Below are 16,021 nucleotides of genomic sequence, written 5' to 3' on the forward strand. Positions count from 1 at the left end.
TATTTTCTGACTCCAACATTTATAGATTTCTAAAAGTGACTGTGGATTGGTGGGTTACAGTGCCACCTCTCCAGTGACGCTGGACAAACCAACAGTCCATCAAATTTCTTTTCCTCTATAAAAAATGCAAAACAATGTAAGTTATTTACATAAAGTGTGTGAAAAAGTTCATTACAAGAATGTAAACGTTAGAAGGCTTAGAAAAATCAGGGAGACACGTGTCTTTGGCCAGGGCTGGTGCAGAGGAAGGGTGTGTGCAATGCTGCTGTGCTGGAGCTGAGCCCAGCTGGCACCAGGGGCAGGACAGGGACCAGCTGGGGTGGGGCTGGCAGGGGATGGCCCAGGGGGCAGGAGAGCAGGGCTGTGGGGCTGTGGGAGGGTGGAACACAAAGCACTCTCCAGATGGGAGCTGCAGGGACTGAGGCTGAGGGATGTGCAGGCGCTTGCCAGGATCTGCTCCCTCGGAAGAGGATGTTGTGCTGATCCATCCGGAGGGGAGCGGGGCCAGCGCTCACCTTGTTTAGTTCTGAGTGCTGCATCTGCCCTGCGTGCTCGCAGGGAGTGATGGAGCACAGGTGCTGCTGGGGGAGATGGTGCTTGCCTGTCTCCTGGGCCTTGGGGAGGGCTCCTGTCCCTCTCCCTCTGCGGGGTAGCCTCTGCATCCATGTGGGCAGGGGGCAGCAGCCCTGTCCCCACGTGTCCATCCAGGTCAGGCTGTGCTGTGCCTTCCCACTTTGTCCCCTCCTGTGTCCCCTCAGCTCTGTCAGATGTGGTTTAGCTGTGATCAGAGAACAGCTTGGCTTGGGAGGGGCTTCAACTCCTGCCTAACCCCCCCCTGCCATGGCAGGGACACCTGCACAGTCACAGCTTCTCTGGGCACCCTGTGCCAGGGCCTGCCCCCTCAGTACAGGTATTTTTCCCCTGCATCTGGTGTGAATTGCCTGTTGTTTGTGGATACTGATCATTAAGTCCCAGCTCACTGGACTGAACTGCTCTTTTTCATTTGTGGCTTTTGCAGCACACACTTGGTTGAGTTACAGGAAAAAATCTGCTTGACTCATCTTTTTGGGCTTTGTGTAGCACTTGAGCCCCCACTTAATTACTTTCATCCTCTCACATGCATCAACACCTTTTTTTGAATTAACTGTTGAAGAAGGGAATTTCCACACTGAGTTGTGATTCTGATGGAAAGCTTGGCAACTTGACAGTTGGACACTTGAGCTGCCCCAGCTGTGATCTCAGCAGTGTTTATTTTGTTCCAAGTGTTTATTTTGTCCTTAGTTACCTGTGCTGCCCTGTAGGATCACAGCCATTCTGGTAGGGTTCCTCTGTGCAGTTTCCCCTGTAGCACTTATTGCCAGGCTAACTGGAGCTGGAAGATTTGCAATTTATCTTTTTTGTTGTTGTTGCTGTCTCCAAATTGAATAAATGTTGTCAAGCTTCTGTTTATCTCCTGAAACACTGAAACAGCTCAACTTTCCCCTGGGTGAATGCTGTGCCACAATTCCTTGTGGGACTGCCCTGAGTTCTCCTGTCTCCCTCTGGCGCAGCAGAGCCCTTTGGAGCTCTCCCTGTGGCCCCAGCAGTGTCTCTGGTCTCTTGCAGTGACTCGACACAACCACCTCAAGGACTTCATGCTGGTGGTGTCCATCGTCATCGGCGTGGGCGGCTGCTGGTTCGCCTACATCCAGAACCGCTACTCCAAGGAGCACATGAAGAAGATGATGAAGGACCTGGAGGGTCTCCACAGGGCCGAGCAGTCTCTCCATGACCTGCAGGAGAGGTAGGTTCCCGTTGTGCATCCAGCTGGAGCACTCAGCTCCTCCTGCACGCTTCTATTCCATCAGGTTTCAGGAAATGCCTGTTTCTAGCTGTCCTGTTACCTCACAACAGTCAGCCCCTTCCTGAGAGACTGGCAAAGCTGCCAGCAGCCTCTGGAGCTCAGATGGGCTGGCTCCTCCTGCAGGGACTCCTGCACCAGGCTGTTCTTTCCTAGTCACAGAACCACGGAATGCTTTGGGGTCAAAGGGGCCTTAGAGCTTGTCCAGTCCCACTCCTGCTGTGCAATCCAGCTCACGTGGAATTTGTCATGCAAGCTTGTTTCACCTTGGCTTTTGATGGGGAAAAAGTGTGTTTGAACAGTGGGAGCAATCAGGGATTTACACATCCCCTCTTGAATTCTTGGAGATGTGTGGGGAAGCAATACCTGAGTCAAGGGATGTTGCTTAGAAAGTAAAAAAAAAAAATTTTTTGGAGTATTAAATAGGAATATCTGGGCTTTTGGCATATGGATCAAAGCCTGCAGCCTCAGGAATGGGATCTCTGCTCCCAGGAATCACTGCAATGGTTCCAGTAGAGCTACTGATGGGAGAACAGGCTGCAAGAGAGCCTCTGGACATAGGGATCTTCTGGGACAGTGAAAAGCCTTCAGCCCTTGTGATGACAAACCCATGGGGTGCTCTGGCAATGGAATATTTTAAGGGCACATTTAGCAAATAACAGAGCAGGATAGTGTGGGCCTTGAACTATTTTCTGTGAGGTTTCAGTGGAATTTGGGAGGATAAACATTAACTAGGCTGCCCTGTGAGCTGATGGCTGCATTTCCAGTGCCTTCTGTGGACATGAGTTTGATGCCAGGCCAGCCACGGGGTGTGGTGAGTGCCCTGTGCAGGCACCAGGGTCCCGAGGGTGTCAGGCTGCCCTGCAGGCCTGCAGCCAGCCAGCTTTTGGGAATCTGTGCACCCCAGGTCTGCAGCCCCACTGTAATGGCCTAGGAGCCCATGGCAGCCTGCAGGGGTTCACCCTGCCCTGAGTGTTGCTGGGAGGGCTCCTGCTCCCCAGTGAGGTGGCACCAACTGGTGTCCCTGAGGAGAGAGCTCCCAGGTGGTGGAGCCACGCTGGCCACGTTCCCCTGGCACAAATCCACTCCCCTCTGGGGCTCCAGCCCACAGCTGGTTCCACACAGCCTCGTGGACGTTTATGTTACAGCTTGGAAGCACTCCCAAAGAAGGTTTGATTTATTTTTCCTGCATCTGGAAGGAGACAGGGATCCCTTCTCCGCATCCATCCCTGGAGCGGCGGCGTCCAGGGCTGGGTATCACCTCTGAGCTCCAAACTGGAATGTGCCTGTGGGGAGCGACCTTGGGCCCTGCTGCTGAGGGCACAGCCACGTAAACAAGTGGATGTATGTTCCTGGGAAGTTCAACTAATGCTCTAAAGCCCCTCAGGAAGAAACACAAAACCTCCGGGACTCGGCACAGCCTTGAGCCGGAGCAGCTCGGCAGGGCCTGTCCTCCACAGAGGGCACTGGGCAGGGGCTCAGGGGCTGGGGGTGAGCTGGGGCCTTGGGAGGCCTCTGGGGGAAATGTCCTTCACTTCCTCATCCTTGGGAGGCCTCTAGGGGGAAATGTCCTTCACTTCCTCATCCTTGGGAGTCCTCTAGAGGGGAAATGTCCCTTCCCTTCCTCATCCTTGGGAGTCCTCTAGAGGGGAAATGTCCCTTCACTCTCTCATCCTCAGGAGGAAAGGAGGTGAACTGGGGGGGGGGGGGGGGCTCGAGAGAAATGTCTCTTCCCTTCCTCATCCTTGGGAGGAAAGGAGGAGAACTAGCCGGGGGCCCTCTAGAGGGAAATGTCCCTTCACTCTCTCATCCTCAGGAGGAAAGGAGGTGAACTGGGGGCTTGGGGGGCCTCTAGAGGGAAATGTCTCTTCCCTTCCTCATCCTTGGGAGGAAAGGAGGAGAACTGGGAGCCTTGGGGGGCCTCTAGAGGGAAATGTCCCTTCCCTTCCTCATCCTCAGGAGGAAAGGAGGTGAACTGGGGGCTTGGGGGGCCTCTAGAGGGAAATGTCCCTTCCCTTCCTCATCCTTGCCCAGCGGGGTCCAGCTGGGATCTTCAGCTGCCACAGGAGCAGTGAAAACTCCAGACAGCCCCAGTGCTCCTGGACTTGTGGAGAAGTTGTGCTGCAGTTCTGCTCAGAGACTTCACTTTCAGAGCCTGAAGGGCCCTGCTGTGCTGGCTGGGTGAAGCTCAGTGCTGAGCAGCCCCCTGGAAGGTGCGGGATGCCTCTCCAGTGCCAGTGCTGCTGGCATCTGCTGAGCAGCTCAGACATGCTCCTGGGGAGCTGGGAGCGTTCTTACCAAAGCCCAGCCTTTAGTCATCTCCAGAGCACCTTGGGGAACACCCTGCAGCAGTGACACTTGCCAGGCCATTAGTGACTCATCAGCATCATCAAGCCTTGGCACATCCTACAGAAGCCTGAAAGGAGTGGGCAGGTCTGTTTTGGAGATGTGTGGATTGTATGGAATCTCCTGGAATGTGAGCCCCCTGCTTGCCCAGAGCAGCTGGGGCTGCCCCTGGATCCCTGGCAGTGCCCAAGGCCAGGCTGGACACTGGGAGCACCTGGCACAGTGGGAGGTGTCCCTGCCATGGCAGGGGTGGTCTCACTGCTGTTCCTGGTGCATGGCCCCGTCCTTGTGTGCTGCCCCTGCCCCACTCAGCTAAAAACAACCATAACAACCCCTCAACTGTGCCCCCAAATCCCTGTGGCCAGGCACGAGGAGGACACGTCACCAGCGTGTCACTTGTGTGAGTGGACATTGGGTGTAGGGCACAGCAGGACCCAGGGCTGTGCCAGCAGGGTGTGTGGGGTGTCCTGGTGACTGGGGGCTGTGCCAGCCTGTGCCAGCCTGTGCCAGCAGGGCCTGTGGGTGTCCTGGTGACTGCAGGGCTGTGCCAGCAGGGCCTGTCCCAGCTGGTGTCAGACACGTGTTCTCAGTTCTGCAGCAGCTGTTTGTCACTGTCATCTTCACTCTGGGACAGCTCCATGTCTCTTCAATTCCCCTTGGTAATGGTCTTGGCCAATGGTGTCTGTCCCTTGGGACACCTTTTGGTCTCTGTTCAATGCCCCTGGGACAGCTCCAGGTGGGTGCAGTCTCCCCTGGGACAGGTGACACTGGATCCTCTCTGAGGGTCACTGGCCCAGCTGGTGCCCTGGCAGCCTCACAGCCCTGCTGGGAGCCTCAGCACAGGCCAGCTCCTCATGGAAGATCCCACTGATCCATGGGGATCCAGGTTTCATTGCTGCTATCTATTCCTGCTGATTCAGTCTGTCATGAGGAAGAATAAGAATGTCCAGGCAGGATTAAGCCATGTCTGACTTTGCAGGGTTTTGTGGGAGGAACATGCATCCATCCCATCTGGGTGGCCTGATGGGCTCTGGCTGATCTTCCCCTGCTTTGTTTTATCAAAGTCTTCACTTGGGTGAAAACACCGAGAATTGAGCTTAATTTGAGACTCATTAGAGGAGATCTGGGTGTGCTGTGGGAAATGAAAATGCATCCTGAGCATTTGATAAACGAATCAAGCTGAGACCGAGCAGTTGACAATTTCCTTTCTTCCCAGCCACAGTGAACTCTTTCCCTGCCATCCCTTTGGGCAGAGCAGGGCAGGACTGGACCTGGTGGGCAGGGCAGGGCTGGTTCTGGAGGGCAGAGCAGAGCATAGGGCTGGTTTTGGTCAGCAGAGCAGAAGTGTTTCTGGAGAGCAGGGCAGAGGTGGTTCTGCTGAGCAGAGTACAGCAGGGCTGGTTTTGGTGGGCAGAGCACAGCACAGAGCTGGCTCTGGTGGGCAGAGCAGAGCACAGAGCTGGCTCTGGAGGGCAGCACTGGCCCTGGCTGCCTGCAGGGAGCTGGCCCAGCACTGGCCCTGGCTGCCTGCAGGGAGCTGGCCCAGCACTGGCCCTGGCTCCATGCAGGGCTCAAGGAGCTGGCCCAGGCCAGGCCCTGGCTCCATGCAGGGCTCAGGGAGCTGGCCCAGCACTGGCCCTGCAGGGCCACAAGCTGGCCCAGCACTGCCGGCCCGCAGGGCTCAGGGAGCTGGCCCAGCACTGGCCCTGGCCCTGCAGGGCTCAGGGAGCTGGCCCAGCACTGGCCCTGGCCCTGCAGGGCTCAGGGAGCTGGCCCAGCACTGGCCCTGGCTCCATGCAGGGCTCAGGGAGCTGGCCCAGCACTGGCCTTGGCCCTGGCTGCCTGCAGGGAGCTGGCCCAGCACTGGTCCTGGCCCTGCAGGGCTCAGGGAGCTGGCCCAGCACTGGTCCTGGCCCTGTGTGTGTTGCAGGCTGCAGAAGGCGCAGGAGGAGCACCGCTCCGTGGAGGTGGAGAAGGTGCACCTGGAGAAGAAGCTGCAGGACGAGATCAGCATTGCCAAGCAGGAGGCGCACCGGCTGCGGGAGCTGCGCGAGGGCACCGAGAACGAGCTCAGCCGGCAGAAATACGCTGAGCAGGAGCTGGAGCAGGTGAGCCTCACCTGGGCAGGCACCTGCACACACCTGGCACTGAGGGCAGTGCTGCTGCATCCCTCTGGGGAATCACAGAGACACAGAATGCTGCGTTGGGAGGGCCCTCACAGCCCTGCCGTGGCAGGGACACCTCCCACTGTCCCAGGCTGCTCCAGCCCCAGTGTCCAGCCTGGCCTTGGGCACTGCCAGGGATCCAGGGGCAGTCCCAGCTGCTCTGGGCACCCTGAGCAGGGCACAGGGATTTAATCCCAGTCCCTTTCCTGCTGCCCACCCCGTGGGATCAGCCCAGGGCACAGGGATTTCAGGTCCCAGTGCTCGTGGCCAGAGCCTGTGGAGCTTCTCCCACCAATCCCCAGCTCCTTCTCCCAGGCTGCTCCCAGTCCATTCTGCCCAGGCTGTGTTTGTGCTGGGATTGCCCCCAGCCAGCTGCAGGCCTTGCCCTTGGTCCTGCTGAGCTGCACGAGGCTGGCAGGGTCCCAGCTCTCCAGCCTGCCCAGGTGCCCCTGGATGCCCCATCCCTTCCCTGCAGGGTGTGCCCACAGCACCAGCTCCGTGTCACTGCCAGGCTGGGGCTGCCCTGGATCCCAGTGTCCCTGTCACCAACAAGGACATTCCCAGTGCCAGTGCTGGCTCCTGAGGGACACCAGGCCTCACTGCTCTCCACTCCCCTGAATCCAGTGATGCTGCTGCTCTTCTGCCTTTGCTTTCCCACTCCCCTTTATGGAGGAAAAGCCCTGAGTCTCCTTTCCATAGTGTCCATCACACATCCCAGTCACTGCTGTGGTGCTGCACGGGGCAGGTGCTGGCACCTTGTGACATCCCAGCAGGAGCAGAGGGGTTGGACGTGCCCTGGAGCTGCACCCTCTGGCATTTCTGACTCCCTCCCCAGTCCATGCAGTCTCTCTGTATTTGTGTTCATGGGTTTAGGACAGATTTACAATGAGTTCAGTCATGCTTCCCATGTTTTCTTGTGGATCAGAGGCTGTGTAAGGGTTGGACCAGCCTCTGAGACCATCCAGTCCAGCCCTTCCCCAGCACTGCCAAGGCCACACTGACCATGTCCCCATTTGCCACATCCTGTTAAATCTCTCCATGGATGCGACCCCAGCATTGCCCTGGGCAGCCTGTGCCAGGGCTGGACAACCCTTTCCATGAGGAAATGTTCCCAGTTTCCAACCTTAACCTCCCCAGACCTACAAGGGAGTCTAAACCCACAATCCCAGTAGCTGCTTCGTGTCTCACCTGAGGGACAGTTCTCACCTGGCTGCAAGTTACAGATCAGTTTAAACTGAGACTGGAGCCAGACCTGCACGAGCCAGGCAGGTTCCTTGGATGTTCCAAGGCCGTGTGTGTGTGTCTGTGTATCCTCCCAGCTGTGTCCAGTCTTTTTGGCCACCATGGAGGGCGGGGAAGAAACCAAGGCAGGAATCCAGGGCTTCCCCTGGCAAGGCAGGACCAAGTGTCCTGAGAGCCCTGGGGCAGTGCAGGGGGACAAACAGCAAATTCCCTTCCTACCTGGGAGTGCAGCAGCCCCGAGCCCCCCAGGAGTGCTCTTACCCATCCTCCTGTGGCCATCCAGCCTCTCCACAGGCCTGGGGTGCCCCTGCTGGCACAGACAGACCCTGGGCAGCGTGCTTTGGGCACAGTGGGGCTGGGAGCCCTGGGCCCAGCTCTGGAGCAGCCCAGCTCTCACCCTGCCCTTGCCCTGCGTTCCCATCAAGGAGCCCAGGAGCTGATGTGACCTGAGAGCTGCCCAGGCCGGAGGCAGGTGAGTACTGCAGTGTCCCACAGCACTGTGTGACCGTAACCCCAGCACTGCCCCTGCCACCCCAGGACACCTGTGACATTAACCTGTCACCCCTGTGACCCCGCAGCTCCTCCCAGCTCCCAGGGAGCATTAACACAGACCTGCTCTGCACCAGGTTCTGGTCACCCAGGCCACGCTGCAGGGTTTGGATGGTCCTGCTGGAGCTGGGTGTGTGGGATGGAGAGTGTCCTGTTCCAGGGTCTTCATCCATCCCTCCCTCCTCACTGGGTCACCCTCCACAGACCCCAGTGGGGCCACAGGGAGCACTGAGGGAATTGTGGAACAGAATCCCAGACTGGTTTGGGCTGGAGAGACCTTAAATCTCATCCCATCCCACCCCTGCCATGGCAGGGACCCCTCCCACTGTCCCCAGTGTCCAGCCTGGCCTTGGGCACTGCCAGGGATCCAGGGGCAGCCCCAGCTGCTCTGGGCACCCTGTGCCAGGGCCTGCCCACCCTGCCAGGGAACAATTCCTCATTGCCAAGATCCCATCCAGCCCTGCCCTCTGGCACTGGCAGCCATTCCCTGGGTGCTGTCCCTGCAGGCCTTGTCCCCAGTCCCTCTGCAGCTCTCCTGGATCCCTTCAGGCCCTGCCAGGGGCTCTGAGCTCTCCCTGCAGCTTCTCCTCTCCAGGTGAGCCCCCCCAGCTCTCCCAGTCTGGCTCCAGAGGGGCTCCAGCCCTGGAGCAGCTCCATGGCTCCTCTGGACTGGCTCCTGGAGCTCCACATCCTCCTGCTCTTGGGCCCCAGGGCTGGGGGCTCTGCAGGTGGGGTCTCACCAGGGCTGAGTATAACTTTTTATATAAATTTCCTTATAAATTGTTGCTCTTGGTGATCCAAATGGGGTCTTTAAGGTCTTCCCAGGAGAATGGAGACACACACACAATAACTCCTGTTTGCACGGATTCCCTGCAGAACCACCAGAGTTTGGGTTGTGGACACTCATTTTAGCCACTGGTCCTTGCCTGTTCCACAGCACTTCCCTTTCCCACCATTCCCTAAAAACCTTGTTCCTGTGAGTGTTTTGAGCACTCCTCTACCCCTAACAACCAGTGACAGATTTCCTACCCGTGTTTCCTCTGTATTCCCAAATCCCAGATGCCCGTGGGTGATGGTCAGAGTTCTGCTGAGGTGGGAGCGGCACCTGACTGGTGCTGCTGGTGTGCAGTGGGAAAAGCCAGGAAAAACCCAGGCTCTGAGACTGAGTTTGGGACTCTGGGATTGGTTTAGGCAGTTTTATACTGAACAACCCTAAAGCACACAGGTACAAGTGGTATCACAAGTGGTACAAGCGTTTGACCTGTGGTGTGTGGTGCCTCGGGGCTGCTCCTGGGTGGATGCTCCTTCTGGGTAAAACACACAATTTCAGAGATCTGTCTGTACCCCGGGGCTCTCGGCTCCCTAAACCCGCTGGGCTGGGCTGGGTGAGACGTGCCTGAGTTGAAGAAGAGCGCATCCAGGGGAAAGCTGCAGGGAGAAGCTCCAAGAGTGAGCAATGCTGCACAAAAACCCTGCTCTGCATCCGCCCACCGCCGCCAGGCACGGCCGTGCCCGTGGGCTGGCAGCTGCAGCTGCAGGGCCGTGCTGGCGTGGAGGCAGAGCTGCTGTGCAGGGTGAAGCCACAGAGCCCCCATGGGCTGGCAGAGCTGCTGTGCGGGGTGAAGCCACAGAGCCCCTGTGGGCTGGCAGAGCTGCTGTGCCGGGTGAAGCCACAGAGCCCCCATGGGCTGGCAGAGCTGCTGTGCGGGGTGAAGCCACAGAGCCCCTGTGGGCTGGCAGAGCTGCTGTGCCGGGTGAAGCCACAGAGCCCCCATGGGCTGGCAGAGCTGCTGTGCGGGGTGAAGCCACAGAGCCCCTGTGGGCTGGCAGAGCTGCTGTGCAGGGTGAAGCCACAGAGCCCCCATGGGCTGGCAGAGCTGCTGTGCGGGGTGAAGCCACAGCCCCCCTGAGCCCCAGCGTGCTGTGGTGCCACAGTGCCCATCCCTGCAGTGTGCCCTGGGGTTGGGGTGCCATCCTGCTGCCGCTCCAGGCTGGCACACCTTCCCTTCCTGCAGGGCTTGCCAGGCTGTGAGAGCCTCTCCACAGGGTGGGCACTGCAGCACACCACTTCATTCCTGGGGTCTGCACCACTAAAGGCTTTTCTGTGAGGCTGCAGTGTGCTCAGCTGGCTTCTCAGCCAGTCCCTTGTAGTCCCTGTCTCTGTGGGGTGTCAGGGTGTGCAGGAGCCTGGCCTGGGGATGGAGGAAACACCCCAGGAGTGGCTGCTCCAGCCAGGCTGCTTCTTTTCCTGACCAGCAGCACATGTTTTGTGTCTAAATATTTTTCTCACTTTGTGCAGTGTGGAAGTTGTCTCCTGACGAGCTCCCTGGGCTTGGCTGGGAGCTGTGGTGAGACAGGGATTGCCTGTCAGGGGTTCTGCCTCCGCAGGGGGAGTTACAGACAGGCAGCAAGCTCTGCAGAGCTGCTCGAGGCTGCAGAAACCCCAGAGCATCCTCTCTGCGAGCCTCATTCCCTTTGAACCACCTCATGCACCGTGCCATCGGCTCCAGAGGGGTTTCCTGTGGCTCCTGGTGACGAGGAGGGGTTGAGAGGGAGCTCAGCAGGGTGCTGGCTGGGAGTTTCTGGGTAAGGGGCTTAGCTGTAGGAATGGTCCGTGGTGGGTTCTGTGCCCAGAGCATTGTGCTGGCTGGGAGTTTCTGGGGAAAGAGCTCAGCTGTAGGGTGGCAGGAATGGGCCCTGGGAGGTTCTGGAGGTTCTGGTGCTCAGAGCACAGTCCTGGCTGTGAGTTTCTGGGGAAGGGGCTCAGCTTGGGGTGGCAGGAATGGGCCCTGGGAGGTTGTGGTGCAGCCTGCCCTGTGGGTGGCTCCTCTCCCAGGATACCACTGCTCCTCCAGAGGGGTTTCCCTGCCAGGCCTGGTGCAGCGGCCTGGGCAGGGGTTTGGCAGCAGAGGGGGATGAGCTGTGGGAGGGCTGTGTCCCCACAGCCACTCCATGGCGTCCGGGTGCCTCTCCCCAGGTGCGGATGGCGCTGAAGAACGCGGAGAAGGAGCTGGAGTCCCACTGCAGCTGGGCTGCCCCCGAGGCCCTGCAGAAGTGGCTGCAGCTGACCCACGAGGTGGAGGTGCAGTACTACAACATCAAGAAGCAGAACGCAGAGAAGCAGCTGCTGGTGGCCAAGGAAGGGGTGAGAGCTGCAGCAGCCTCCTGCTGGGTCCCTGGGCAGGTCTGGGGGTGAACCTGCAGAGATGGTTCCTCTCATCTTCTTGGTTTTGTGGCATCGAGGAATCCCAGAATGGCTTGGGTTGGGAAGGACCTCGAAGTTCATCTCATTCTGTGGGCAGGGACACCTTTGATTTTATCCCAGGCTGCTCCCAGCCCCAGTGTCCAGCCTGGCCTTGGGCACTGCCAGGGATGCAGGGGCAGCCCCAGCTGCTCTGGGCACCCTGTGCCAGGGCCTGCCCACCCTGCCAGGGAACAATTCCTCATTGCCAAGATCCCATCCAGCCCTGCCCTCCCTCAGCTCAAGGGCAGTTTCTCTCTTCATGCCTTAACTTTGCATCTTGTAGAAGTGCAGCACAAGTGAGGTGTGAGCAGGGGCTGAGCACAATGAGGATGAGGATGGTGCTCCTGAGCCATGGGCTCTCAGGGTGGGCAGGTCCCACCCTGGGCACTGCTGGAGCCTGGAGCCCTGGGAATCTGGGCAGGGGTGCTGCCCTGGCTGAGCAGGAGGCTTTGGCCTCTCAGCACCATCCCTGCTCCAGGTGATGAGCCTGCACAGGCAGTGGAATGCCAGGTCCTGAATCATCAGTGCATTCCTGGTGTGGGAGTTCTGTGCCAGCCCTGAGGGGTGAGCCCAGGGAGCTGTTGTGACTCGTCCTCGTCCCCATGGCCGTATGGAGCAGAGCTGGCAGGAGGGAAAACAGTCTGCCTTCATCTGCTTTGACTGGGAGCATTTTAACATTCCAGCAGTTTCCTTTGGCTGTGTCACTTCTTGCACCCACATCCTTGGCTCTCCTAAGTCCCAGGTTCATGCACTGGAGCTGGGAATGGAAGAGCTGTGGGAGGAGACTTTAATTTTTGATACAATGGCACAAACTCAGCCTCAAACCAGAAATCCTCCTCAGCCCACGCCCTGGGGTGTGTTTGGTGGTTATTCACAGGAGGGGTGAGCCAATGTGTGAGAGCCCTTCCCTGAGTGAGGTACCTGCCTCATGGAATCATGGAATGGTTTGGGTTGGAGAAACCCTGGGAGACTTTCAAGTCCACCTATTCCCCGAGCAGTGCCAAGGCCACCACTGCCCTGTGTCCCCAGGTGCCACATCCACAGGGCTGTGAAATCCCTCCAGGGATGGGGACCCCAGCTCTGCCTTGAAAGTTCAGCCTTTTCAGTTCAGTTCCCTCTGATTTTTGGGAATCTGGGAGACAGGAGCACGAAATCCCCAACCTGCTTTTTGTTGCTGGGGAATTCTCACCCCAGTGCCAGGGAGAGCAGCATTCCTCAGTAACAACACCATTCCCACTGTTCCCACATGTGCAGGCACCTGCAGGGACTGTTCCTGTCTCAGCCCATCCTGGATGTCCATGGCCTGGAGGAAACTTCAGGTTGTCTTCTTCCTGTGACCTTTCTCTGTTGATATTCCAGGCTGAAAAGATCAAAAAGAAGCGAAACACCCTTTTTGGGACGTTCCATGTCGCTCACAGTTCCTCTCTGGATGATGTGGATCACAAAATCTTAACTGCAAAGTGAGTGTCTGCTCAGCACCTCCCTCTTCATCCCTCCCCTGTCCTCGCCTCTGCAGGGGCTTTGGGGCTCATTTTCTGAACTTCTGTTGTCCTCGCTCCTCTTCATCAGTAACCTGATTTTACCTGTGAGAAACAGGATCACAGTTACCTGGAGCAATTAGAAGTCCTGCCAAAACAAGGTTCCAGGAGGCTGCAGGATGCTTAAGGGATTGTCATGGAATGGCTGGGGCTGGCAGGGACCTCACAGCCCACCCAGAGCCACCCCTGCCATGGCAGGGACCCCTCCCACTGTCCCCAGTGTCCAGCCTGGCCTTGGGCACTGCCAGGGATCCAGGGGCAGCCCCAGCTGCTCTGGGCACCCTGTGCCAGGGCCTGCCCACCCTGCCAGGGAACAATTCCTCATTGCCAAGATCCCATCCAGCCCTGCCCTCTGGCACTGGCAGCCATTCCCACTTGTTCAGCTGCTGCTGCATTTTTAAATTGCTGCATTCCTGGAATTGGAATGAAAAGTGGGTGCACAGCTGACCCCAGCTGACCCTATCACCCCCTCCCCTTTAAACTATGTAGACTTTTAAAATAGTTTTGTTAATTATTTGTTGAATGTATTGGAGTAAACAAGGTACTATGATTAGTAGTACAACTACAGTACAACTAGTAGTACAACTATAATAGTTGTACAATGATGACTAAAATGTATAAATTCATTTTAATTTTTTTTTAACTTATGTTAAATTTTATTTATTAAATCAACTGTTTAACTAAGTTTTATTATCAACTTTAATTTTTTATACACTTTCATCGAGATGTTTTTGTTAATAGATTCTGAGTGATCAGATAGATTTATATATATTTGTATATACATTTTATATATAATATATATATATTTTTATATCTTATCTATTATATCATATTACATTACATTACCTTATATGTTGGACTTGATGATCTTAGAGGTCTCTTCCAACCTCATTATTCTGTGATTCTGTGATATATTATATTATATTAATATATATAATATATATATATAATTTATATATAAATCGACATGTTCATTTTATATATATATTTATATATACATTTTTTAAAACTAAAAATACATTTTTTAAAATTATATATATATACTTTTTTTAAAATCTTCACGTCTGTGTGTTAACAAAAGAAAATCAGTTGTAGTCTTTTTTTGAGAAGTCCGAGTGCAGCCCAGGGGGTGCAGGGGCTGTGTCCCCCCCCAGGCCCTGCCTGCATTGTCCCCATGTCCCTGTGTCCCCAGGCAAGCTCTGCACACCCCAGGCAGTGCAGGCTGTGTCCCCAGGCAGTGCAGGCTGTGTCCCCAGGCCCCCGCGCGCGGAAGCCCTGCCTGCATTGTCCCCATGTCCCTGTGTCCCCAGGCAAGCTCTGCGCACCCCAGGCAGTGCAGGCTGTGTCCCCAGGCCCTGCCTGCAGTGTCCCTGTGTCCCTGTCCCCAGACAAGCGCTGAGCGAGGTGACGGCGGCGCTGCGGGAGCGGCTGCACCGCTGGCAGCAGATCGAGCTGCTCTGCGGCTTCCAGATCGTCAACAACCCCGGCATCCCCTCGCTGGCCTCGGCCCTCAACATCGACCCGGGCTGGATGGGCACGCCCCGGCCCAACCCCTCCCACTTCATCATCACCGACGACGTGGATGACCTGGACGAGGAGCTGGTGTCACCCATGTCCATGCAATGTACGGCGGCCCTGGGAACGAATGGGGCAGTGGGGGCTCCTTGGGAATCAGGGCTCTTGGAGCTCCCTGGGAATGAGGGGTCTCCCTGGGAATGGGGGGCATCCCTGGGAATGGGGCAATAGGGGCTCCCTGGGAATGGGGAGCTCTGGGGGCTCCTTGGGACTGGGAGGGGTTCCTGGGAATGAGGGAGGCTCCTTGGGAATGGGGGCTCTGGGGGCTCCTTGGGAATGGGGGCTCCCTGGGAACAGGGGCTGCGTGTGCTGGGGTTGGGGCTGTGGCACAGAGCAGACCTGGATCTGTAGCTCACCTGTATCAGGAGGGATTCATTGGTCCAAGCTGGGGTTTCCATGCCCAAAGGCCACAGCTGGTCCATCACGGTCAGGGACATCCCTAACAGGCCAGGCCCCACTGCTGGGGTTGTTTGGAGCCTAGTAATGCCAGCATGACAGGTAATTTAGGAATTGTTAATCATCATTGATTCTGTCTGTGCTGTTCTGGTCAACTCAGTGATTTAAGCATTTACCAAAAACCCCAACCATAGGCATGGATAGATGGCAGTGGGACAGGAAGAGGGATTATCCCCATGTCCCCTTGGCCTGAGCACGTTTTTGGGATTGAAAGGACTCAAAGGTTCCCCCTCCTGAGGCACAGCAGGACCTGCATCCTGCAGCATTCCAGCTGGGAGCAGCACTCTGCCAGCCTCAGGGACCTGTTAAACACTCCCTGGAGCCCAGGCTGCCCCAGCTCCCAGCTCTGTGCAGGCCTTGGCTCAGCCAGGGGCACCTCCTGTCCCTCTGTTGGTGACAGAGAGCACCACTCCCAGGTGGCTGTCCCTGCTCTGCCAAGCCCAGACCCCACAGAGGGAGGGCTGAGCATGGATCACCCTGTGCCTGTGAGCCCCCAGCTGCTGGAATTAGTGTCACAGGGCTGGGTGGCACTGTCACCTTCTCTGCAGCAGCTGGGAGCCAGCCCTGGCTGCTGTTCCTGCCTGCAGCTGGCCCAGGTCCTGCCTTGCTTCTCCCAAAAGGCATTTTCCAAATAGTTTCCCCTTGGGTAGAGCAGAGACAGGGTCTGGGGGCACAGGAGCAGCACCTGGCAGGGAACGGCATCCTGATCCAGGCGCTGTCATGGAATCATGGAATCACAGAGTGGATTGGCTTGGAAGGACCTTAAATCCCACCCAGTGCTACCCCTGCCATGGCAGGGACCCCTCCCACTGTCCCCAGTGTCCAGCCTGGCCTTGGGCACTGCCAGGGATGCAGGGGCAGCCCCAGCTGCTCTGGGCACCCTGTGCCAGGGCCTGCCCACCCTGCCAGGGAGCAATTCCTGCCCAATATCCTCAACCCAAGCATTTTCAACCAACCAGGGAACTGCCCCTGGATCCCTGGCAGTGCCCAAGGCCAGGCTGGACACTGGGGCTGGGAGCAGCTGCTCTGGGCCCCTCTGGACAATTTAATCCAAGCCAGGGCTGTC

The 16,021-nt window shown here is 57.2% G+C and overlaps 1 protein-coding gene across 5 annotated transcripts in view; it reads left to right on the top strand.

Moving 5' to 3' along the window:
• The window catches only part of STIM1 (stromal interaction molecule 1), a 73,310-nt gene that overhangs the window by 41,777 nt on the left and 15,512 nt on the right, over positions 1–16,021 (top strand). For all 5 annotated transcript variants that reach the window (XM_030961562.1, XM_030961554.1, XM_030961581.1 and 2 more), the window contains 5 exons: positions 1,606–1,783; positions 6,117–6,294; positions 11,120–11,287; positions 12,746–12,846; positions 14,313–14,548. In XM_030961562.1, the coding sequence (XP_030817422.1) occupies positions 1,606–1,783; positions 6,117–6,294; positions 11,120–11,287; positions 12,746–12,846; positions 14,313–14,548 (861 nt within the window). The remainder of the gene's footprint in view (positions 1–1,605; positions 1,784–6,116; positions 6,295–11,119; positions 11,288–12,745; positions 12,847–14,312; positions 14,549–16,021) is intronic.

This window comes from Camarhynchus parvulus, chromosome 1 (assembly GCF_901933205.1).
Source record: "Camarhynchus parvulus chromosome 1, STF_HiC, whole genome shotgun sequence".
Classification (NCBI taxonomy): domain Eukaryota; kingdom Metazoa; phylum Chordata; class Aves; order Passeriformes; family Thraupidae; genus Camarhynchus; species Camarhynchus parvulus.